This window comes from Elephas maximus, chromosome 17 (assembly GCF_024166365.1).
Source record: "Elephas maximus indicus isolate mEleMax1 chromosome 17, mEleMax1 primary haplotype, whole genome shotgun sequence".
Classification (NCBI taxonomy): domain Eukaryota; kingdom Metazoa; phylum Chordata; class Mammalia; order Proboscidea; family Elephantidae; genus Elephas; species Elephas maximus.
Window position 1 is genome coordinate 61,659,432 of NC_064835.1, and position 25,817 is coordinate 61,685,248.

Below are 25,817 nucleotides of genomic sequence, written 5' to 3' on the forward strand. Positions count from 1 at the left end.
TCTTGCTCCATGTTTAATAATTTAGGTCAATCGGCAGGCATGGCTTACAGACCTGAGCTATACCTCACTCACAAAAACATCTCCAGCAAACTATCAAAAGAATAAAGCCAGCTGGCAGCGGAACAAGGTGGAAGTACGATAGCTTCCAATTGTTCTCCTTTCTCTTTCTGCCTCAAGCTGCCTACAGCAGGAGCCACCTCTGCCTTACTGAAAGTCCAAATACACAGCCTGGCTAAGAATACATTATCTACTTACCCTAGCCTCTAACTACGCACAGTAACCACCTTCCATTCAAAATTGTGTCAAATTAAATTAATGCTTTAAAAAAAAATTCATCTTTATATATACGGAGAAAGAGAAAGAGAACTTAGCAAGCACATCAAGAAGTCCTTCACTGCAATGTATAAATCGAGCACATGGCTTAGAAAACACTTAGAACAAGACTAACTACTTAAATGAATCTTCCCAAAGAAGCTCCTGGCATGGCACAACCTGCTGGGACAAAAGGCAAAAAGGACTAGGCTGGTTTCTCCACAGCTCTTTCAACCCGTTTGTTTAAGGCTAGGGTTGGCTGTTACCAAACACAGGAATATCCACATTGATTACATTCAATAAGAAAAACGACCTCTAGTTAGACAACTAGTAAGGTAGTAGTAGGCTGGTGCACTATTTCAGAAGACTCATTCCATACCAGACAGAAGTGTTTTATTAAAAAAATTAAAAAAAAAAATAAAATTTTAAAAGCTTTAATCAAGGTCTGATTAAATTCAACTATTAACTCAAGCTCTTAAAAACCTTTCAGGAAAGCCAACAGGTACATCAGAGAAAAGCAGGTAACTACTGACAATTCTTTGGTGGAAAAATAAGTTGCATACTTACATAAGCTGCCTAATGATTAACAAGCCCAACTCTGTATCAGTTTTGTTTTTCAAAAATAGTTTCAAGATATACCAAGAAACCATATAGACACCCTCTGATAGTACAAAAATTTAACAATGGAGTTTAAAGATATAGCAAAAGCCAAATATGACAACACACATCATTTATAAAATAAGCTTTTCGGTCCTGGAAAACTAAAATCAGAGACCTCGCTGATTACTAACATACATAAAAGAGCTAGTAACAAACAGAACAACCCTAAACGTTTTCCAAATGACTACCTAAACCACAACGTGACAGCTTAGGAGAACTATTAACATGTAGCTTTCCTTCCTTCCCACCCAATTTAATATTATTTAGACAAACCTGATTTTCAGTCAATACACGTATAAATCAGGGTAATTTTTTTATACCCAATTACTATTTTCTCCAGCAACACTTTTTCTTTGGTTTGAACAGCTGAACTCAACAGGTTTGGAACGTAAAGTATCAACTCTTCTTGGAGTAGCACTTGGGAAATGCAATCCTAGGAAAGGCAAATTTTAACAACTGAAGTGGTTTGACAAAGTTACACATCCATTCTCAAAGTGATAATGTCCCCATATTAATCACTCGGTTACTGGCTGCTCTTGGCTAGATCCTAAGACCCAGCATGACAGTGGAGTGCTCCCCTGGGAGGTACTGCAGAGCTACGTGTGCAAACACCCACCCATTTCAGCTTTCGATAAATACAAAGCATCATTTTCAACCATTTCAATACAATCAAAAATACCACATTTCTGTTGGGCTGTTTTGCTTCTTGAAGTGGCTTGGAATGCTGGTGATCACACAGAAGATACAACAGTTAATTAGATGCTACTCCAAGCTCTTTAGACTTTGGCACGTCCCGCTCTTCGAGCCTCAGCAGTTTTTTTGCAGCAATGACGGTATTCTTCATTAGCATCGCCACTGTCATGGGACCAACGCCCCCAGGGACTGGAGTGATATACCCGGCTTTCTTCCTGACTCCTACATAAAAACAGGAAAGGCACTCTGCTTCAATTACGGCAAAGGAACTGTATGGCGTCAACATATTATGAAAGAAGTATGCAAAGAAAAAGCAATAATATACATAAGCACTTTTAAAAACCTTAAACTCACACACAAAAACAACATCTACATTACTCAAGAGTAAAGGTTTTGAACACATTAATAAGATAGCACACAAATAATGAGCAGAGTTGTTCAACAAATACTTGTATATCTGAATAACCTATAATTTACCAACCAGACATATGGTTCCTTCCCATTAAATTCATTTAAAAAGAAACATCTCAGGAGGTGGGAGATATAATAAAATATTACACATATATATGATAATATGTAGTAATAAGCACCACCCTAATTAATACCTACCTACAACATTTTCTTAATTTTAAGAAATTGAAACATTAAGCAAAGAATGTGAGAAGTAAGATTGCTCTTACCCAATTTTAAAAGGAAAAATACTTAAGATACCTAGGCTTAGGTCTGGCTACTTTAACTAAACAGAAAGCTAGAAACTGGATTATCAGCACGAGACTCAGATAAACCTGATACCTTAAGGACAGAAAGGAGAAATCTACTAGCATTTTCCAAAATTTCAGGAATGTGGCTTTTTCATGGATCATTTTAATATTCCAGGTCTGTAATCTTACCTCCAACGTGAAAATGAGAAATCTGTAACCCTTTTTAGGAGACTCGATGATTTAAAAAAAAAAAATCACTTTCTTAAATTTTCAAATGTGTTAAAAGTCATGAAGTGGTTTCAACTATGAAAAAGGCCTAAGAAAATAAACAAACAATTGCTCTCCATATTATACCTGCTCTCCATAATTTTATGCTAGGAACACCTAAAATGATTCTAAAATGGCTATAATTTAAAAAGACTTCTCGTAAATGGAAAGCATTTTAAGTGGTATTACCATGGTAACAAGTATAAAAGTTAAGGAAAAGATCTGACTCAAACTATTCCAGAGTGTAGAAAAGGAAGGAATACTCCCAGATTCATTTTATGAAGCCAGCATAACCCTGATACCAAAGCCAGACAAAGACACCACAAAAAAAGAAAATTACAGACCAGTATCTCTCATGAAGACAGATGCAAAAATTCTCAACAAAATTCTAGCCAATAGAATTCAGCAACACATCAAAAAAATAATACACCACAACCAAGTGGGATTCACACCAGGTATGCAAGGATGGTTCAACATCAGAAATTCAATGGAATACGCCACATAAATAGAACAAAAGAAAAGAATCACACAATCATCTCAATCGACACAGAAAAGGCATTTGATAAAGCTCAACACCCATCCTTGATAAAAACTCTCAATCAAATAGGAATAAAAGGGAAATTCCTCAACATAATAAAGGGCATCTATATAAAACCACCCCCGTGTGTCTATTAGTATGTTGTACTGTGGGGACTTGTGTACTGCTGTGATGCTGATATTTAAATACCACCAGTGTCACCCATAGTGGACAGGTTTCAGCTGAGCTTCCAGACTAAGACAGACTAGGAAGAAGGACCCGATCGATGGTCTACTTCTGAAAAGAACTGGCCAGTTAAAACCTTATGAATAGCAGCATAACATTGTCTGATTATAGTGCCGGAAGATGAACGCCTCAGGTTGGAAGGCACTCAAAAGGTGACTGAAGAAGGGCTGCCTCCTCAAAGTAGCATTGACCTTAAGGATGTGAATGAAGTCAAGCTTTCAGGACCTTCATTTGCTGATGTGGCACAACTCAAAATGAGAAGAAACAGCTGGTATTGACCATTTTGAATTTGACAATCACATGGTCTACTATGCTGGGAATGACAACTCGAAGAGGAATGGCATTGTATTCATCGTCAAAAAGAACTTTTCAAGATCTATCCTGAAGTACGACACTGTCAGTGATAGGATAATACTCATACGCCTACAAGGAAGACCAGTTAATATGACTAGTATTCAAATTTACACACCAATCACTAACACCAAAGATGAAGAAATTGAAGATTTTTACCAATTTCTGCAGTCTGAAATTGATCAACATGCAATCAAGATGCATTGATGATTAGTGGTGATTGGAATGTATAAGTTGGAAACAGAAGAAGGGTCAGTAGTTGGAAAATATGGCTTTGGTGATTGAAGTGACGTGGGAGATCACACGATAGACTTTTGCAAGACCACCAACATACTCATTAGAAATATCTATTTTCAAAAACATAAATGGTGACTATACACATGAACCTCACCAGACAGAATACACAGGAATCAAACTAACTACGTCTATGAAAAGAGATGATGGAGAAGCTCAATATCATCAGTCAGAACAAGGCCAAGGGCCAACTGCAGAACAGATCATCACTTATTCATACGCAAGTTCAAGATGAAGCTGAGGAAAATTAAAACAACTCCAGGAGAGCCAAAGTATGACCTAGAGGAGATCCCATCTGAATTTAAAGACCGTCTCAAGAACAGATTTGACACGCTGAACACTAATGGCCAAAGACCAGACGAGTTGTGGAATGACAAGAAGGATACGTGAAGAAAACAAGAGGTCATTAAAAAGGGTGAAAAGAAAGAAAAGAACAAAATGGATGTCAGACAAAACTCTGAAACTTGCTCTTGAATGTAGAGTAGCTAAAGCAAAAGGAAGGAATGATGAAGTAAAAAGCTGAACGGAAGATTTCAAAGGGTAGCACCAGAAGACAAGGTAAAGTATCATAATTACATGTGCAAGGAACTGGAGATACAAAAACAAAAGGGATGAACACACTCAGCATTTCCCAAGGGGAAAGAACTAAAGAGAAAATTCAAGCCTCAAGTTGCAATACTGAAAGATTCTATGGGGAAAATATTAAATGACCCAGGAAGCATCAAAAGAAGATGTAAAGAATACAGAATCACTATACCGAAAAGAATTGGCCGAGGTTCAACCATTTTAGGGGGTAGCATATAATCAGGAAACAATTGTACTGAAGGAAGAAGTCCAAGCTGCACTGAAGGCACTGGCATAAAACATGGATCCAGGAATTGATGGAATACCAATGAGATGTTTCAACAAACAGATGCAGCGCTGGAAGTGCTCACTCATCTATGCCAAGAAATTTGGAAGATAGCTACCTGGCCAACTGACTGTAAGAGATCCATACTTATGCCTATTTCCAAGAAAGGTGATCCAACTGAATGTGGAATTTATCAAACGATATCATTAATATCACACACAAGTAAAATTTTCCTGAAGATCATTCAATAGCGGCTGCAGCAGTATATCAACAGGGAACTGCCAGAAATTCAAGTTGCATTCAGAAGAGAACATGGAATGAAGGATATCACTGCTGATGTCAGATCGATCCTGGCTGAAAGCAGAGAATACCAGAAAGATGTTTACCTGTGTTTTATTGACTATGCAAAGTCATCCGACTGTGTGCCTCATAATAAATTACGTATAACACTGCGAAGAATGCGAATTCCAGAACACTTAATTGTGCTCAGGAGGAACCTGCACATAGATCAAGAGGCAGTCATTTGAACAGAACAAGGGGGTACTTCGTGGTTTAAAGTCAAGAAAGGTGTACATTGGCATTGTATCATTTCAAAATACATATTCAATCTGTATGCTGAGCTAACAGTCTGAGGAACTGGACTATATGCAGAAAAATGCAGCATTAGGATTGGAGGAAGGCTAATTAACAACCTGCGATACGCAGATGACACAACCTTGCTTGCTGAAAGTGAAGAGGACTTGAAGCACTTATTGATAAAGATCAAAGACCACAGCCTTCAATATATATATAGATTATACCTCGACATAAACAAAACAAAAATCCTCACAACTGAACCAATAAGAAACATCATGATAAAAGAAGAAATGAATGAAGTTGTCAAGAATTTCAATTTACTTGGATCCACAATCAACACCCATGGAAGCAGCAGTCAAGAAATCAAACAACATATTGCATTGGGCAAACCTGCTGCAAAAGACCTCTTTAAAGTGTTGAAAAGCAAAGATGTCACCTTGAAGACTAAGGTGCGCCTGACCCAAGCCATGGTGTTTTCAATAGCCTCATATGCATGCGAAAGCTGGACAATGAATAAGAAAGACTGAAGAAGAATTGACGCCTTTGAACTGTGGTGTTGGCAAAGAATATTGGATATACCATGGACTGCCAGAAGAGCTAATAAATCTGTCTTGGAAGAAGTACAGCCAGAATGCTCCTAAGCAAGGATAGAGAGACTACACACATACTTTGGACATGTTATCAGGAGGGATCTGTCCCTGGAGAAGGACATCATGCTTGGTAAAGTGGAGGGTCAGTGAAAAAGATGAAGACCCTCACCAAGATGGACTGACACACTGACTACAACAATGGGCTCAAGCATAACAACAACTGTGAGGAGGCACAGGACCAGGCAGTGTTTTGTTCTGTTGCACATAGGGTTGCTATGAGTTGGAACTAACTTGATGGCACCTAACAACAGCAACAACATACAAATACAGGAGCCTTGGTGGCACAGTGGTTAACAGCTTGGCTACTAACCAAAAGGTCAGCAGTTTGAATCCACCAGCCACTCCTTGAAAAATCTATGGGGCAGTTTTACTCTGTCCTATAGGGTTGCTATGAGTTGGAATCGACTCAAAGGCAAGGGGGTTGGTTTTTGGTTTTTATATAAAACCAATAGCCAACATCATTCTCAATGGATAGAGACTGAAAGCACTTCCCCTGAGGAAGGGAACAAGACATGGATGCTCTTTATCACCATTCCTATTTAACATTGTGCCAGAAGTCCTAGTTAGAGCAATAAGGCAAAAAAAAAAAAATAAAGGGCATCTAAATCAGAAAGGAAAAAGTAAAACTATCCCTATTCGTAGATGATATGATCCTATACATATAGAACCACAGAGATTCCACCAGAAAACTACTGGAACTAATAGAAAGTTCAGCAGAGTAGCAGGATACCAGATCAATGTACTAAAATCAGTTGGATTCCTATTTACCAACAAAGAGAACTTTGAAAAGGAAATCAGGAAAACAATACCATTTATAATAGCCCCTAAAAAGATAGAATACTTAGGAATAAATCTAACCAGAGACGTAAAAGACTTATACAAAGAAAGCTACAAACACTATTCCAAGAAACCAAAAGAGGCCTACATAAATGGAAAAACATACCATGCTCCATGGATAGGAAGATTCAACATTGTTAAAATGCCAGTTCTACCCAAAGCGATCTACAGATATAACACAGTTCCAATCCAAATATCAACAGCATTTTTTTTTTTAATAATTTTTATTGAGCCTCAAGTGAACGTTTACAAATCAAGTCGGTCTGTCACATATAAACTTATATACACCTTATTCCATACTCCCACTTACTCTCCCCCTAATGAGTCAGCCTGCTCCCTCCCTCCAGTCCCTCCTTTCATGACAATTTTGCCAGTTTCTAACCCTCTCTACCCTCCTATCTCCCCTCCAGACAGGAGATGCCAACACAGTCTCAAGTGTCCACCTGATACAAGTAGCTCACTCTTCATCAGCATCTCTCTCCAACCCATTGTCCAGTCCCTTCCATGCCTGATGAGTTGTCTTCGGGAATGGTTCCTGTCCTGGGCCAACAGAAGGTTTGGGGACAATGACTGCCGGGATTCCTCTAGTCTCGGTCAGACCATTAAGTCTGGTCTCTCTATGAGAATTTGGGGTCTGCATCCCACTGATCTCCTGCCCAGGGGTTCTCTGTTGTGTTCCCTGTGTGTTCCCTGTCAGGGCAGTCATCGGTTGTGGCTGGGCACCATCTAGTTCTTCTGGTCTCAGGATGATGTAAGTCTCTGGTTCATGTGGCCCTTTCTGTCTCTTGGGCTCATAGTTATCATGTGACCTTGGTGTTCTTCATTCTCCTTTGATACAGGTGGGTTGAGACCAATTGATGCATCTTAGATGGCCACTTGTTAGCATTTAAGACCCCAGATGCCACATTTCAAAGTGGGATGCAGAATGTTTTCATAATAGAATTATTTTGCCAATTGACTTAGAAGTCCCCTTAAGCCATAGTCCCCAAACCCCCACCCTTGCTCCGCTGACCTTTGAAGCATTCAGTTTATCCTGGAAACTGCTTTTGGTCCAGTCCAGCTGAGCTGACCTTCTGATCAACAGCATTTTTTAATCAGATGGAAAAACTAATTGCTCACTTTATATGGAAAAGAAAGAGGCCCCAGATAAGCAATGCATTATTGAATCTATAGAACACTTAAAAGACAAACAATCCAATTAAAAAATGGGCAAAAGATATGAACAGACAATTCACCAAAGAAGACATTCAGGTAGCTAACAGACACATGAGGAAATGCTCAGGATCATTAGCCATTAAAACCCACTGCCGTCGAGTCGATTCCAACTCATAGCAACCTTGTAGAACAGGGTAGAACTGCCCCATAGAGTTTCCAAGGCAGTAACCATTAGAGAAATGTAAATCAAAACTACAATGAGATATCATCTCACTCCAACGTTACTGGCACTAATGAAAAAAAAAACAGAAAATAACAAATCTTGGAGAGGTTTCGGGGAGATTGGAACTCTTATGCATTGCTGGTGGGAAGGTAAAATGGTACAACTAGTGTAGAAAACAATATGGCGCCACCTTAAAAAGCTAGATATAGAAATACCATATGATCCAGCAACCCCACTCCTAGGAATATATCCTAGAGAATTAAGAGCCATCACACAATAGACATATGCACACCCATGTTCACTGCAGCATTATTCAAAATAGCAAAAATATGGAAATAACCTAAGTGCTGATCAACAGATGAATGGATAAACAAATTATGGTACATACACACAATGGAATACTATGCAACGATAAAGAATAATGATGAATCTGCAAAACGTCTCACAATATGGATGAATCTGGAGGGAGTTATGTTGAGTGAAATAAGTCAGTCACAAAAAGACAAATGTTATATGAGACTACTATTATAAAAACCCAAGAAAAAGTTTACACACAGGAAAAAAACAATCTTTGATGTTGTTATGGATTGAATTGTCTACCTCAAAAATATGTGTCAACTTGGCTAACCCGTGATTCCCAGTATTGTGTGATTGTCCACCATTTAGTCATCTGATGTGATTTTCCTATGTGTTGTAAATCCTACCTCTATGATATTAATGAGGCAGGATTAGAGGCAATTAGAGGCAACTCAATCTACAAGATTAGGTTGTATCTTAAATCAATCTCTTTTGAGATATAAAAGGAAGAAGCAAGCAGAGAGACAGGGGGACCTCATACCACCAAGAAAGCAGCGTTAGGAGCAGAGCGAGTCCTTTGGACCCAGGTATCCTGCACTGAGAAGCTCCCAGACCAGGGAATGATTGATGATGAAGACCTTGCTCCAGAGACAACAGAGAAAGAAAGCCTTCCCCTGGAGCTGGTACTCTGAATTCAGACTTCTAGCCTCCTAGACTGTGAGAGAATAAATTTCTCTTTGTTAAATCCATCCACTTGTGGTATTTTTGTTATAACAGCAATAGATAACTAAGACAGATGGTTATGAGAGAAGGGAAGGGAAATCACTAGATAGTGGACAAGTGTTAACTATGGTGAAGGGAAAGACAACACACAATATAAGGAAAGTCAGCACAACCTGACCAAGGCAGGGTTACTGGGGCTGAGGGCTGGGGACTATGGTCTCTGGGGACATCTAGGTCAACTGGCATAACATAGTTCATACAGAAGATGTTCTACATCTTTCTTTGGTGAATCATGTCTGGGGTCTTAAAAGCTTGCAAGCACCTATCTGAAATACATATATTGGGAGGAAGAAGGCAAGGGATGATACAACCATGCTGTGCTGTATGAGAGGAACCAAACAGGTTGAAAAAATAAGGACCAAAAGGTTGAACAAGATGGCATCAAACCAGAAGATAAAGCTCACAAGGCTGCCACCAAAATTCAGCCTAGCTTCCATGGACACATAAAAAGGAAAAAGCTCAAAGAAGAGAAGAAGGGTGGGGTGATGCCCAAGATGCTAAGGCTGAAATGAATGAGAAGGATAAAGTCCCTCTTGCTGGTGGGGTACAGAAGGAGGGAGACAGCCCCATTACCACTAAGGCAGCCCCAACCACTGGCCCCAAGCCTAAGGAGACCTGCAAAGCAAGTGAAGCTCCTTCTGAAGAAAAGAAAGGGGAGGGTGCCCCCGATGCTGCCACAGAGTAGGCAGCCCCTCAGGCTACTGCCCCCTCAGAGGAGAAGGCTGGCTCTGCCAACATAGTAAGTACCACTAAAGCTTCCACTGATAAGTTGCTGTCCTCACTGACGATGCCCAGCCAAGAAGGAGCCTAAAGAAGGGACTAATTTGCCTGCTGCTGCCAAGGAAATGGCTCAGCCTCCAATGGAGACTGCGGAGAGCAGCCAAGCAGAAGAGAAGATAGAAGCTGTAGATGAAACCAAACCTAAGCAAAGTGCCCGGCAAGGTGAGGGTAAAGGAGAATGCCAGGTGGACCAAGAACATGCCTGAACTTTTAGAAATGGCTTTTCATGTACCCACCCTCCCCTCTCCGGACCCCTGTCTGTCCCACCCTCTGCTCAACTCCATTCTGAAGTTTTCCCTCCTCTCCTGCTCACATCTGTCAGTCTGTCTTGTCCCACCCAGTAGCCCTCTTTCTTTCTGTGTGGTACACTTAAAAAAAAAAAAAAGTGGGAAAGATCCCAAGTCAAAAAGTGTGGCTTAAACATTTTTGTTTCTTGGTGTTGTTATGGAGAGTTTGTGGTAATGATGAGCCAATCATTTTGGAAAATTCTTACACTGTATCCAAGTTTTTTGATCTGGTGCATGTGGCCCTGTGGGAGTCCACTTTCCTCTCTATCTCTCTGTTCCAGGTGTGTATGCAATGTTCCATTCATCTAACCCAGGAGTCCAAAAGAGCAAGTGAATTCAAAAACATTTTTCTTTTTCTCCTTTTCAATGTGATGGAATGAACAAAAAGGAACAAATTCAAAAACGCATTTGCTTTAAAAATAAATAAAGCAAATGTGCCAATTAGCATAAAATAAAATAAAAATACATAAATTGGTCCCACCACTTTCAGAGCAAAAGAGAATGAAGAAAACCAAAGACACAAGGAAAATATCAGTCTATGACCACATGAGCCACAGCCTCCACCAGCCTGAGCCCAGAAGAACTGGGTGGTGCCTGGCTACCACCTGGGCTGCTCTGACAGGGATCACAACAGAGGGTTCCAGACAGAGTGGGAGAAATATGTAGAACAAAATTGAAATTAAAAAAAAAGAAAAAGACCAGATTTACTGGTCTGAGACTAGAGGAACCCCTGAGAATATAGAACCCCTGAGAATATAGACTAGAGGAACCCCTGACACTTGACTAACCCGGAACTAAAGCCTCTTTCAAAGTACACCTTTCAGCCAAACATTAGATCAAACCCAAAACAGCCCAAACTTGTTGCCACCGAGTCAATTCCAACTCATAACGACCCTATAGGTCAAAGCAGAACTGCCCCATAGGGTTTCCAAGGAGCTAACCTTTTGGTTAGCAGTCGAACACTTAACTGCTGTGCCACCAGGGCTTCGAAAGATTAGACAGGCCTATAAAACAAACAATAACACACGTGAGGAACGTGCCCTAGTTCAATCAAGTGTATGAGACCAAATGGGTAACACCTGCCCCAAAGCAAAGACAAGAAGGCAGGAAGGGACAGGAAATCTGGACAAATGGTCACAGAGAACTCGGGGTAGAAAGGGAAAGGGTGAGAGTGCTGACACATTTTAGGGATTGCAACCAATGTCACAAAACAATCTGTGCATAAATTTTTGAACGAGGAACTAATTTGCACTGTAAACTTTTGCCTAAAACACAATGAAAAAAAAAAAAAGTTAAAGCAAAAGAAAGTGATCTCTCTTAAATGTCCCCTAAAGGAAGTATTTCCTGATTTTATTTTTAATAAAAATAGTATTTACTGATTTTGTTCTTTAAAAATTCTATCATTTACCTTCGAAATCCACATCTCCAACCAACTTGGGTTTGGCAGTTATGGGATCTTGAACTCTGTTTATTCCCACATCGATGACAGCTGCTCCTTCCTTAATCATATCTGCTGTAATCAGATTTGGAATGCCTAGAAATAGGGAGATAAGAATGACCAATTTATGAAGCACTGAATTTAGATTGTTGTCTAATTTTAATTTCAACAGACCTGGCAGACTCGTTAACATTTTATAAAAACTTACAAACTTTATATAGTAAGTAAAGGAGCCCTGGTGGTGCAGTGGTTAAGAGCTCAGCTGCTAACCAAAAGGTCAGCAGTTTGAATTCACCAGCCACTCTGTGGAAACCCTATAGGGATGTTCTATTCTGTCTTATATGGTCACTATGAGTCAAAATTGACTTGACGGCAATGGGTTTGTTTGTTTTTTTTTTAGTAATAAACAGAGATATTTTGAAACTTGAGAAACAACATTCATTCTTCCAGACTATGGTGGAATACTGGAAACCAGTATTCCAGCCACAGCTACAGCCTCACCTAGGGGTTTGAGGAATGGAGTAGCAGCCAGGCAGGCATGCTCTGGACTACAACAGGTAAAGGGTGCATCTTCAACCTTCTGAAGGGAAGTCCTTCTGTCCCCCTCCTTGTGTTCTCACCTGCAGCGGACACCACAATATCTGCAAGAATTGTATGTTGCTTTAACTGCTCTTTGGGAGTGTATCGATGAGATATTGTAACAGTGGCATCGCCTGTGAAGGAAAAACAGGTGTCCTGATTTCTGAACCAAAGCTGCGATTGTTTGTTCAGTCACATCACACACACACATACACCTCAAACCTACCCTTTTAAATAGTTCAAAAATGTTACTTTTTTTTTTTTTTTCCCAGTTGCCTTGACTCTGAGCATCTTAGGTCTCAATCATGCCACTGCAGAAATTCAACATCTCTGAAAAATAGCTGGCTTAATGCCTGCACCATATTTTCCAGACAGCTAATTGTTATTTGCTCTTTTTAGATTAATACTAGATTTTTTTTTTGTAATTTTAACCCATTAGTCCTAGCTCTATCCTTTGAAGTTGTATGTGATTAGATTTCTTCCTTATCCTAGTTAACAGCCTTTCTAGATTTTACCTTTTCTAAGTAAAATACCACAAGAACTACTCAAGGTTTGGAAAAAAAAAAAAAAGTATGCTGCAAGATATTACCTGGAAATAAAGTTTTGCCATTATTTCTGATATAATCACGTAAGATCATAATCACATGTCATGACATTGATTTACAAGGCTTTTCCCCAAACTATTCAACAGAACTTGATACAATGACACATTACATTCGTATCAATTTAAGCCTTTGCAATGGTCTGATTGTTTCCTACCAAATGACACAGAATGTAAAACTATCTTTGAATAAGAACTGCTTCTCAGCTCTATCAAAGCCACAACTGAAAATTTCTAAATGCAAGTCTATCTAGGTCATCATATAAGACTACAGGAAAATTCTAATTTCTGTAAGTATGCTCATACCCAAACTCAAATTTCTATGAGGTACATTCATTTCTGGACTAATTCCATAATAAATAACTCCCTGGTGACACTGAGTACAGCTTCTCAGGCAAAGGTTATTCCCCAAAGACCTGTTCCACGCACAGTTAATACTCTGAAACCCTGAGGTTCTCACAGGAGGGAGAAGAGGACAAGCTGTACCACCCATTCCTTTACCTCCAGGACGTTCATGAGCCCCATCTGTGTGGAGTAACATTGCGATAGGCATTCCAACATTTTTTGACCTTCCAGCCACAACCACATTCTTCCCTAGGGTTGGAATTCCTAAGAAAATAATATATACTAGCATTAAAACTAGTGCCAGACTGTCTTAGAACGAGCACCAAAGGAAAAGGAAGTCAGATGGCCTTCATTTTGATAATGAAGGAAGTCACCAAGCTTATTGCCTCATCAGCCAACTGGAGCTATCACTTGCTACACATACCAGTCACCAGTTGGCCTCCAGTCAATTCCACTCATGGTGGCCCCATGTTTGTGAGAGAAGAACTGCACTCCATAGGGTTTTCAAGGCTGTAACCTTTCAGAAGCAGACTGCCAGGCCTTTTTCCAAGGTGTCCCTGGGCGGGTTTAAACTGCCAACTTTTTGGTTAACAGCTGAGTGTTTCACAGTCTGCACCACCCAGGGACTCCTCTTGCTACACAGAGTGAAGGTTAAAAGAAAAAAGAAGATGCATCCTGTAAACTACAAAATGTTACATGAATGCACTATCACCACTATTAAGTCTTCAGTTTCCTTCACTGAGGCTTCTAGACTAGGCAAAAATAGTCATGGGAAATTGTTAAGAGTGGTTACCTCTGGGGGTTAGGACTAGAGGTTGTGGGGGGAGGGTATCCACTCTTAGGAACTATATGAATTTTTACCATTTCCAAGAATTTTTATAAGACTAACACAGCCATACCAGTATGAGATATACCTACCGGTTCGCTTAATTATTTCCCACACACCCCAGGGGGTAGCGGGTAACATGGAATACTGGTCCAAACACATTCGCCCCACATTAATTACATGAAAGCCATCAACATCCTTTTCTGGAGAAACGGCATTGCAGACCTTCCTCTCATCGATGTGCTCTGAAAAAGAAATCAGGGCAACGGCCTTGATGCGCCGTTACATAGTTAGCACAGCTAGACTCCAGCTTACCTGGTTTCTCACGCAAACCCATTTCCCTCCATGATTTACTTCTCCATCTGCACCGACGGGGCTCACTTCAAGCCAAACCAAACACCAATAGCAAAGCCAATATCCTCTATACAACTGCTTCCCTCCCTGTCCTTTGAATCAAGATCTCAAGTTAAAAATTAAGGAATGACTGGTCATCTGAGCAAGTCTGGCCCTTATCTAATCGAATATTCACTCTCTTGGTTTACCTCCCCTTTTAAGTCAAATCCTCCGTAAGAGGCAGGTTTATAAAGTAACAAGCCTCCCTACTCCTCAGGAATCATTGTAAAAGATGGAGCTCAAAACTCACCCGGAAGAGGAAGCTGAACAAGGAGGCCATCTACTTTGTCATTATTGTTTAGTTTACTGATTAAATTCAACAGCTCTTCCTCTGAAATCGAAGCTGGTTTCAAAATTGTTTCACTGGTGATTCCTATTATGAGAAAATCTCAAGATTAAAAAAAAAGCTTAGGCACTGAATGAGCTCTACCGTTTTGCCCGCCATGTTCCTCCACCAGAGGTTTTTCACCATCACACGCACCCTGGCAGCTGAGCTGGCTCACAAGGAACGTAGACAGGTAACTTCACAAATACATACATTAGCAAATACTGGCTCACCACTTTATTTACAATACTCCATGTAATCATGAACCTTGTTTTACAGACAAGGAGACTGTGTCTTAGAGAGGTTAAATAACAAGGCAGTTAGTGACAAAGTCAGAATATCAAACCCAGATCTTTCAGGTTCCCAAGTCCATGCCTTCTAATACACCATGCTACCTCCCAATGTCTTAAAAATCATACCTTGCTATTTCCTGGATTTGTCTAAAGGTTTTTCCAATTAAAATGGCAAGAGATCTCTATTCTCAGTGATAAAGAACAGCACATACCAAGAGCTCACTGGCCCAGTAACTCTCAGCCCTGCCAAGCCGGTGGTTTCACAGCCCTTCGGGGCAGAAGGGCATTTGGCATTGACACTGACCCCTGAGGAGTGGGCAGAGGCACAACTGAGCCCACTCACCTCTTAGCTGTAGTCACACAGTAGTCCAGTACAGCAAGACCCAGAACACAAGCCTCCCATCACCCAGACCCACTCCTTCTGCATTAAAAAATCCAACTACTTTTTTCTGTTTAATTTTATTTTTGGTGAAAATATACACAGTAAAACCAACTCCCACTCCAGTTTCTAGACATAATGATCAGTGACAGTGGTTTCACTTTTACATTGTGTCAACACCCTCAGTATTTCTGTTCTAGTTGTTTCACTTCCACTTACTTGATCTCCCTGCCCCCTAAGCTTTTCATCTATGCTTTAAAATAGCTGTTGACCCGTTGGTCGTATACAATTCTTTTCAAAACAGGATACTCAACGATAACAATCTTTATTCTTTGGGCTAACCTGTTACTTAGTTTACAGGTGACTCCAGGGGATAGTTTTAATTCAAGGTCTGAAGAGCAACTCAGGGCCATAGTCTTGGGGATTCCTCCAATCTCAACAGGTCCAGACCAAAAAAAACCCAAACCCATTGCTGTTCAGTTGATTCTGACTCATAGAGACCCTACCGGACAGAGTAGAACTGCCCCATAGTGTTTCCAAGGTTGTAATCTTTACGGAAGCAGACTGCCACATTTTTCTCCTGCAGAGTGGCTGGTAGGTTTGAACTGCCGACCTTTCTATTAGCAGCCAAGAACTTTAACCACCAGATTCCACTTGATAGGTCCAGTAAGTCTAAATTCTTTAAGAATTTTAAGTTCTATTCTATATTTTTCTCCCTTTTTATCAGGACTGATCTACTGTGTTCTGTTCAGCAGTGGTAGCCAGGCACCACCTAGTTCCTCTGGTCTCAAAGCGGAGGAGGCAGTGGTTCACGCAGACAATTACTCCTGTAGACCCATTCTTTTCTGATTCTTGACTTTCCATCTTTCTCTTTTGTTGCAGACAAAGAAGGACCAGTAGTTGTATCTTAGGAAAAATCTGACTACTTCTAAATTATGTGATTTAACTGGCTTTGGATCAAATCGGTGAAGCAATCAAAAGCCATTTCCCAGAAGGCAGAGTCATTTCCTTCAAATCTATGACTGAAGGGTGTTCTGTGCCATATTACTGAGGTCTCCACAAACTTCCCCTCCAATGCCCCATTGCCTTAAACTGTAAACGCCCAAACACCTCCATCAGCGACTCTCACTATTGCTCAAGGAAAGGAAATGAAAAATGTGGTCACGGTCATCTGTCAACTGATAAGACTAAGAAAAGAATTTAGCTTATACTTCAGAAGACACCAAGAATACTGGTCACATTCCTCCTGCCCTAGCCTACCAGCCTCCTCAATAGATACAGCCGGATTTCTTTATGAAGAAGTTTTTTTTTTTTTTTTTTTTTTGCATTTAAGTCAATTTTTTTTTTAATTGTGCTTTAGGTGAAAGTTTACAGAGCAAATTAGTTTCTCATTACGCAATTCACACTCTATGACAGTTTTGAATACAGTTGAATTACATTAGTCTCTTCTGCTTGTGTTTTCCAATCAGTAAAAAGAACAATAGGTTATAACGGAATTTGTCTGAAAGTAACCTCAACTGAACAGCCATCGGGGTTTGAGAGCGCCACGTACCCACATCTGCAGCAGCCTTGGTTTTGTTGAGGACGTAGGAATGACTTGCAGGATTCTCTCCCACCAAAACCACGCTCAGGTATGGCCGTTTGTTGCCCGATGCCACCCACTGTTCCACCTCCTGCCGCACTTCTTGCTTAATCTCCTGGGCAAGTTTCTTTCCAGAAATGACAATAGCTTCACCTCTACAAAAGGCAACAGAGTCACAAATCCCAGTAGCATGAGCTTTTGTCAAAAGTAAAGACCAGACTATTAAAAAAAAAAAAAAAATTGTTATTAAACACCCAAAATTCAAAGTTTAGATTAAAACACATGGTGCCTAATCTGAGGGACAACTGAAATCTAAAGGACAGATTCAAAATGGTAAAGTTGTGTTTGGCTACATGATTAGAAGGAGAACGTTGACTGAAATAGTACCATTAATCTGAAGCTCAGAGAATTTAAGTAAATGAAAACTAGTGCACGGCCAAGCTGGGTCTCAGATCCAGATCTGCCCTAGTCCAAAGCCCAGGCTCTTAACCACTACACCATTCTGCCCCGTGATTACTGCCAAGCTGACAGGCAAACACATGTGTGTGTGTGTGTGTGTGTGTGTGTGTGTGTGTTCTTCATTGTTTTAATTTGTATTTTTTTTGACCCCTTAGAAGCCCTGGTGACACAGTGGTTAAATGCTTGGCTGCTAATCGAAAGATCTGCACTTCAAACCAACCAGCTGCTCTAAAGGAGAAAGATGTGGCAAACTACTCAGGAAATGATTACAGCCTTGGAGCAGCAGAAGACACTGAGAGGTACACAAGAATAAAAGACGACCACGGTAAGTACTATAACATAATCCTGCAACAACAGTAATAACAAACAATAATTTATGACTGGATACATAGGTAGATACGTACACTAAGTGTGGGAGTGCGCATGGGAGTACACCCAAGTGCATATAGAGGCCTGGCTGTGGCTATTTATACACACATGTTTGTATGTGCAGTATATATATATTCACATATATATAATAGAGCACAAAGGGGGTACAGTCCCGGAAACATCCCAGACATTAACAAACACTTCTCAGGACTGAGTTACTGGGCTTGAAGGCTAAGGACCATAGTCTTGGGGGACATCTAGGTCAAGTAGCATGACATAGTTCATAAAGACAACATACTACATCCTACTTTGGTGAGTACCATCTGGGGTCTTAAAAGCTTGCAAGCAGCCATCTAAGATATAACAATCGGTCTCTGTCCACATGTAGCAAAGGAAAGTGAAGAAAACCAAAGACTCAAGGATAAAATTAGTCCAAGGAACTAATGGACCACATGAACCACAGCCTCTACTAGCCTGAGACCAGAAGAACCAGATGGTGCCCAGCTACCACTACCATCTACTCTGACCAGGATCACTATAGAAGGTCCCAGTTAGAATGGGGGGGGGGGCGGAATTCAAATTCACAAAGAAGACCAGAATTATTGGTCTGAGAGAGACTGGAGGAGCCCCCCAGACTATGGCCCTTAGATACCCTTCCAACTTGGAAATGATCCCATTCCCGAAGATCACCTTTCAGCCAAACAATAATAAGCTCATAACACCTGTGAGGAAAGTGTTCCTTAGAACAATCATCTATATGAGATCAAAAGGGTGACATCTCCCCGAAAGCAAAGAGCAGAAGGCAGGAAGGAGCAGGAAAACCAGACAAATGGAAATGGGGAACTTGGGTGATAGTGGGGAGAGTGCTGACACAGTACGAGGACTGCAACCAACGTCACAGAACAATCTGTGTATAAACTACTGAATGGGAAACTAATTTGCTCTGTAAACCTTCACCTAAAGCACACACAAAAAAGATTACAGCCTTGGAAACCCTACGTGGCAGTTCTACCCTGACCTACAGGGCTGCTATGAGCCGGAATCGACTCGACCTCAACAGCAATGGGTTTGAGTTTGACCCCTTGCCACCACAAGTTTCAACAGTTTTTCCTAGATGCTTACACACTATTTGTAGTTTGTGTTTTGTGCCCAGTCACGTTACAAACCAATTCTTAGTCGATTATCTTTTAAGTTTTATGGTACTTTTAAATGTGTACACTGTTTTGTGTAGTTAAACCAATAAACAATACACTGGACAGGTCAAACCTCAAAATGCCTACCATTTCCCACAGCCAAGACTATCCTGGTAAGGGTGGGGGGAGGGAGGAGACTAGATGAGGGTCCTTCTCTTAAATGATATGTGTGCTCTACGCCAGGACCCCACTGCCCCCCCCCCCGCCCCAGCACACACAGCTGACGGAGCAGGAGTGAGGATCTGGCCAACAGCAACAATTTCTAGGCTGGCCAGCGGTCCAGCTGGTGCAGAACTGAGCCCAAAGGGAACAGAGGTGGTTAGCTGGACCAGTAAGGGCTTCTTTCTGAGAGAGTTCAAACTAAAACCTCAGGGGGCAGAGACAAAGGACGGCAACCACACTAATGGGAGACAATCAGAGGAAGGGTCAGAAGACTGTTGCCGGGCGTGGGGCAATGAGGAAAGTGAAACCTAGTTCTGGTCTGTAAACAGCTGCCAGGAGAACTGCTTAGGAGGCCCTTCCTGTGTTTGCGTGCCAGAAGGCCCAAATGTGAAAGACTCCTAGTGTCTTTATTTCTTCACACATCCTTTGAATAAAGCGCCATTTACTTAAAGTAAGATAAGCATCTGTTCCTTAGGCAAAAAGATCCCACCAAAAACAAGTCTTTACCTTTAGGTTTCTGCCCCAGGTGTCATATAAGGACTTTTCCAACCTCCAACACCAATGAAACATCAATTTCCCCTTACAGCACGTATTTAATTCTCAGGGATAACATCAAGGTACTGGGTATCTTGTATGGTCAGATAGGATTAATTGTCAAAACCATTAAACTGGTTGCCATGGAGCTCATTCTGACTCATGGCAATGCCAAGTATGTCAGAGTAGAACTGTGCTCCACAAGGTTTTCAATCACTGATTTTTCAGAAGATCACCAGGCCTTTCTTCCAAGGCACCTCTGAGTGGCCTCAAACTGCCAACTTTTTCTTTAGCAGCCTAGCACACAAACCGTTTGCACCACTCAGAGTCTCCAATTAACTCTCAAGACCACTGTTAGCTAAAATAGAATTTTAAAGCTTTAAAAACCCATCTTTAAACCTCCTTTTCACTTGCATTATCATTAAATACCTACTTTAAACCAAATCTCAATATTTTAGATATAATACAGTAATTTTCTATCTAAAAACCAAACTTGTTGCCGTCGAGTTGATTTTGACTCATAACGACCCTACAGGAGCACAACTGCCTTCTGTTAATCTGTATTTGTATCTTGTGAGGTATCAAGGTCTCATAATTTTATAGCAAACCAAATACTTTTGCCAAGGTTTTATGGAATGATTCTAGCGTGGCACAAAATATATTATAGCATTTAATATATATCCATGGTATATTAAGGAAATGAAAACATATTAGTATTTACGAAACCATTTCAGAATTAGAGTGGTAGGAGACATCACTAAAAGGGCTTTGGTGATACAAACACCGCTGACAACATTTCTGATCTATATTAGTACCAGGAACATCGCCTCAGGCCAGAAATACATTCCAAACCCTGGGATAGTGTAGAGGAAAAGACTACTTAAAAAGGACAGTCATTTGAACACTGTGTTCTTTTAAGAACTATCTATATGGGATCAAGTTGACAATAGCAAATCAAAAGATTACATAGGAAACTTAGGGGACAGTTAGTTTATGTTAATGGGGAAGAACAATTTGGAAAAAGGGGGTGAGAATGGCTGCACAACTTGGAGAATATAATCAGTGTCACTAAATTGTACATGCAGAAATTGTTGAACTGGTGTATGTTCTGCTGTGTATATTCACAACAACAACAAAAAAATAGTTTTAAAAAAGATAGTCATTTATATTGAATGAAATAATATATATAAAGTGCCAGCCACACGTTTAATAAAGATTGATTTTCTACTCTCTTGGTTACAGTCATACACACACACACATCCGTAATTTACAATAGATAATATTTGAGGAAACCCTGGTGGCGTAGTGGTTAAGTGCTACAGCTACTAATCAAAGGGTCGGCAGTTCGAATCTGCCAGGTGCTCCTTGGAAACTCTATGGGGCAGTTCTACTCTGTCCTATAGAGTCGCTATGAGTCAGAATTGACTCGACGGCACTGGGTTTTTTTGGGTTTAACCATATCTACTGTGTATTAAATGTGTGTATATGTATATTGTTTGTGTGTGTATGTGTATATATATATATATATAGTAGCCCTGGTGGCACTGTGGTTAACAGCTTGCCTGCTAACCAAGAAGTCGGCAGTTCAAATCTACCAGCTACTCCTTGGAAACCCTATGGGGCAGTTCTACTCCTACTGGGTGGCTATGAGTCGAAATCGACAGCGATGGGTTTATAGGCAGTCCCCGGATTAAGAATGAGTTCCGAATTCTGTTCCTATGCATCTGTCTTTAAACTGAATTTGTACCTAAGACACTAAACAGTTAGCTACAGTTCGTACATGGTTCCTATGTATCTAAGTTAGTCAAATGTTTTTCTTAGTATATGGTATATAGTGTAACTCTTGGATGCATTAAATGCATCAAAGAAACACTTCCAGATACAATAAAACATTTTTAACATAATACGGTAATAATAATAACATTTTGATGTGTGTTGCCAAGTAATATCAGTTTGTTATTATGAGCCATTGTATATACCTCCAGTTTTTAATATAATAGGCTTTACGGGGCTTGGTTCTTAACTATGGGTTGTATGTAAGTAGGACGTTTGTAACCAGGGGACTGCCTGTATATAAAAAAATAATCAGTGAGATGGGCTCCGCTTGCACTTCATTCTGAAGGCAAAATACTTAGAGAAAATGGTGGCAGCACATTTGGGCTAAAAATGCTATAGGACACAGGCTTCTGGGAGAACCCAGTGTTCCAAGTCCCAGTCCTTAGCTTCCAAAGGCAGGTTCTAGATGTTATGCCAATTTGCTTTAAAAAAAAAAAACTGTCAAAGAGCAACAAGAACAAAGCCACAATGTACTGACAATCCTTCATATTATTTAGCCCTCCTCTGCTTCCCACAACTCCGCAAAAAGTGAAACAGCCTAGGGAACGTGTCATTACCTAGCTCCTCTCTTTGCCAAGGGGCAGATAAAGTAACTGCCGCCCAGTGTAAACAGGAAAAGGAGATTCAGCTCAGTCCCACAGGGAATGCAAAAAGTGTAACTATATTAGCTAGCATTTATTTAGGAACTGAATGCTGTCACAGATGTGTTTTAAATTTTTTCTATTAAAATAATGAATCAACAGACTAGAAAGAAGAGGATTGTTTAATAAATTCAGAATGAAAAATCAGTAGCATCTTCACTTTCCTCCTAATTTAATAGCTTACATTACTATAATTTTCCATGAAAAATTAATATGAGGCATTTTACAATTCATGACCAAGTTATTTTGAGAAGAGTTCTAACTATTGTTACCTACCGAGTACTTGTCTTGGTCATCTAATGCTGCTATAATAGAAATACCACAAGAGGATGGCTTTAACAAAGAGAAATTTATTTTCTCGCAGTCTAGTAGGTTACAAGTCCAAATTCAGGGTGTCAGCTCCAGGGGAAGGCTTTCTCTCTGTCGGCTCTAGAGGGAGATTCATTGTCATAAATCTTCCCATGGTCAAGGAGTTTCTCAGGCACAGGGACCCCAGGTCCAAAGGATCTGCTCTGCCCTCAGTGCTGCTTTCTTGGTGGTAGGAGGTCCCACTCTCCGCTAGCTTCCCTTTCATCTCTTGAGAGAAAAAGGTGGTGCAGGCCCCAGCCCAGAGAAACTCCCTTTACACTGGATCAGTGATGTGACCTGGTAAGGGTGTTACAATCCCACCTTAATCCTCTTTAACATAAAATCACAATCATAAAATGGAGGACAACCACAGAATACTGGGAATCATGGCCTAACCAAATTGACACATATTTTGGGGGGGCACAATTCAACCCAGGACAGTACTGGAACCAGGATTGAGTGAAGAATGACACAAAGGGAGATGAAACTAATATCTATTAAACACTAGGTATTTTCGCCATGAGTCAGAATCGACTTGATGGTAATTGGTTATTTTGCCAAGGGATTTACATACATTATTCTTACAATCACTTTGGAGCTATTATAATAATCCTGTTATATAGAAAGGTGTATCTGGATGGTGTAAACAGTTAACACGCTCAGCTGCTAACTGAAAGGTTGGAGTACACCCAGAGGCACTTCAGAAGAAAAGCCTGGCAATCTACTTCCAAAAAATCAGCCACTGAAAACCCTGTGAAGCACAAGTCTACTCTGACATACATGGGGTCACCACAAGTTGAAGTCAACCCAATGGCAATTGGTTTGGTTATATTAAACCAAAAAAGACCAAACCCATGGCCGTAGAGTTGATTTCCAACTCATAGCGACCCTATAGGACAGAGTAGAACAGCCCCACAGGGTTTCCAAAGAGTGGCTGGTGGAGTTGAACTGCCGACCTTTTGGTTAGCAGTCAAAAGCTTAACCACTGCACCACCAGGTCCCCTTGGTTATATTGAAGAGGAAAGAAACCAAAGATGGTAGAAAACAAAATTCAAACTTAAACCTCTGCCTCCAAAGTTCATTTTTCTCTGTATCTCACTGTGTCCTAGACTATCCTACTATCCGCCAGATGTACATTGCTGAAACCTGAAACTTGTGATATGAAAAACTCTCACACCAACCTTAAAGAAAAAAAAAAAGATATTGCCTTACATTTATGAAGCCAGCAGTAATCAAAGCAATACCTCCCAAGAGCTGTAAATACCAGATGTGCAGAACAGATAATATGTTTTGCTTCAGAAATGTGGAAGCTTACTTTGTCATTCAGAAACGGAAAGTGAAAGAGTATTTGTTCCTGGAGGGTGAGCAAACTGCTCCAGTTTTTTACATGACGAATTAAAGGATTTTTATAAATCTCTTTTCAATCATGAAAGCCTATGACCTGACTGGTCCACAGGCACATTTGGTCAGCAGTCAAAAAAGGGTTCGGGGTGGGGAGGAGAAGGGGCAATAATAAAAGATGGGGTTTTTGGAAAGGCAGGTCAGGGTCAGACCGAGAAAAGCTTGAATGTCAAGTCTTCCTTCAAGAACACATTAATCCACATTCTATTTTCCAACAGCATCCTGGAAATGTCTCCTACGGAACTTTTACACTGAGTGGAAATTGTGCCTGTCTTCTGCTCCTAAACAGGTACGTGAGTTCCACCAAGGAAAGAAAAGCTTTTATTCATCTCTGAATTCCCACAGTACCGCAGCCCTGGTACTCAGTAAGAGTTCAGTAAACGTTTGCTGAAAAAAGGGACTGCTTAGGACTCTGGCACTAGAAAGACTCTAAAGGTTGACGAAGCAGAGTGCATAGATTTGGGGAGAGAAATAACAGCCCCCCCCCCAAGACTCTCCAACCTAGGTTTAAGAACGGGAGCTTGAGGTCCAGAAAGACCAGGAAAAAAACCTATAGCGTCTCTAAACCGGTAGCTGTCGAGTCGACTCCGACCCATAGCGACCCTAAAGGACAGAGTAGAGATGCCCCATAACGTTTCTTAGCGACTAGTGGGTTTGAACTGCGGACCTTTCGGTTAGCAGCTGCAGCTCTTAACCACTGCGCCACCCAGGCTCCACTGCATCTCGAGAGAAAGGTAAAAAGAGCTTTCCTTCTTCTCTTGCTGGGTATTTATCACCTCATTTACTTCTGCCCGGCACTATCCAGCACAGAGTGGGGTCTGCAGTCTAAGCCCTGGCGACCACGGTACATTTATTCTCTTGAGGGGCGAGAGGGACGCTGGAAGAGCAGCGCGAGCCCCACCCACCTCCCGGCGGTGGAGGGAAGTGCGGGTACCCAGCCAGCAAGCCGGCAAGGGGATTTCATCAGACTGCACCCATGCCCTCCGCCGCTAGGGTCCCGGGAAGGAACCGCAGGCTGAAGGCTGCTCATATCAGACCCTTCCCAGCGCTTGTGAAAGCGCCCCTCTGCCTTCTCCAAGGCAAGTCTCGGCGTTACAGCCAAGGGAGGCCGGTAGGCTCTGGCCCAACTCTTCACCTTCCTGTGTCGCCACTACATCCAGACGTCCCACGCACCAGCCGCCTGCGCCTCTGCGCTGCACGGTCAGCGCCGTCCGGCCGGCGGACTGGCCCGGAGACAGAAGGACGCCCCAGCCCCGAGGGAGACCCGCTCCTCCGAGAGGCGAGTTCAGGGTACCCGCCCTCCGCGCTGAGCCAGCGTCCAAGCCGCGGGCTGCTGCCGCGCTCGGCTGCCACGTCGCCCCGCCACCCGCCTCGGCGGCCACCACCACCCGGAGCTGAGACCCTCAAGAAGAACACCCCTCGGAGCCCCTCGGGAAGCCGTCGCCTTCCGCTCTCCCCGACTTTCCGCTTTCATTCAGCTCCTCGACCCTCTTACCGCACTGCCGACAGGTGGAGGGAGCGACAGTGGGGGCGGCAGCTCTGCGCCGGCCGGAGTAGCCGGGCGGCAAATGTTGCCACCAGCGAGAGCACAGCCATGACCGGTTCGGAGCCCGCGCCGGGAGAGAAGCAGACGC

The 25,817-nt window shown here is 41.5% G+C and overlaps 1 protein-coding gene and 1 pseudogene across 2 annotated transcripts; one reads left to right on the forward strand and one right to left on the reverse strand.

Annotated features, from left to right (window-relative positions):
* Positions 1-688: 688 nt before the first annotated feature.
* On the reverse strand, positions 689-25,817 carry MTHFD2 (methylenetetrahydrofolate dehydrogenase (NADP+ dependent) 2, methenyltetrahydrofolate cyclohydrolase). Of its 2 annotated transcripts, XM_049856596.1 has the most exons (8): positions 25,679-25,817; positions 17,211-17,395; positions 14,912-15,034; positions 14,361-14,513; positions 13,599-13,706; positions 12,538-12,630; positions 11,888-12,013; positions 731-1,887 (listed from the first exon to the last, which is right to left on the reverse strand). In XM_049856596.1, the coding sequence occupies exons 1-8, from the start codon at positions 25,777-25,779 to the stop codon at positions 1,724-1,726; spliced, it is 1,053 nt and encodes a 350-aa protein (XP_049712553.1). In that variant the 5' UTR covers positions 25,780-25,817; the 3' UTR covers positions 731-1,723. The 2 variants fall into 2 exon arrangements, with proteins under 2 accessions (XP_049712554.1, XP_049712553.1); XM_049856597.1 differs by lacking the exons at positions 12,538-12,630; positions 13,599-13,706 and having other exon boundaries at positions 689-1,887.
* LOC126060430 (neuromodulin-like) lies at positions 9,616-10,398 on the forward strand (annotated as a pseudogene).

Coding starts and splice junctions, on each gene's coding strand:
- MTHFD2 (XM_049856596.1), bottom strand. CDS start 25,779: ATGGCTGTGCTCTCGCTGGTGGCAACATTTGCCGCCCGGCTACTCCGG. Junction 14,514..14,911: donor TGTTCAGCTTCCTCTTCCGG/GTGAGTTTTGAG, acceptor TTTCTTTTTCAG/AGCACATCGATGAGAGGAAG. Junction 13,707..14,360: donor GGAAATAATTAAGCGAACCG/GTAGGTATATCT, acceptor TTATTTTCTTAG/GAATTCCAACCCTAGGGAAG.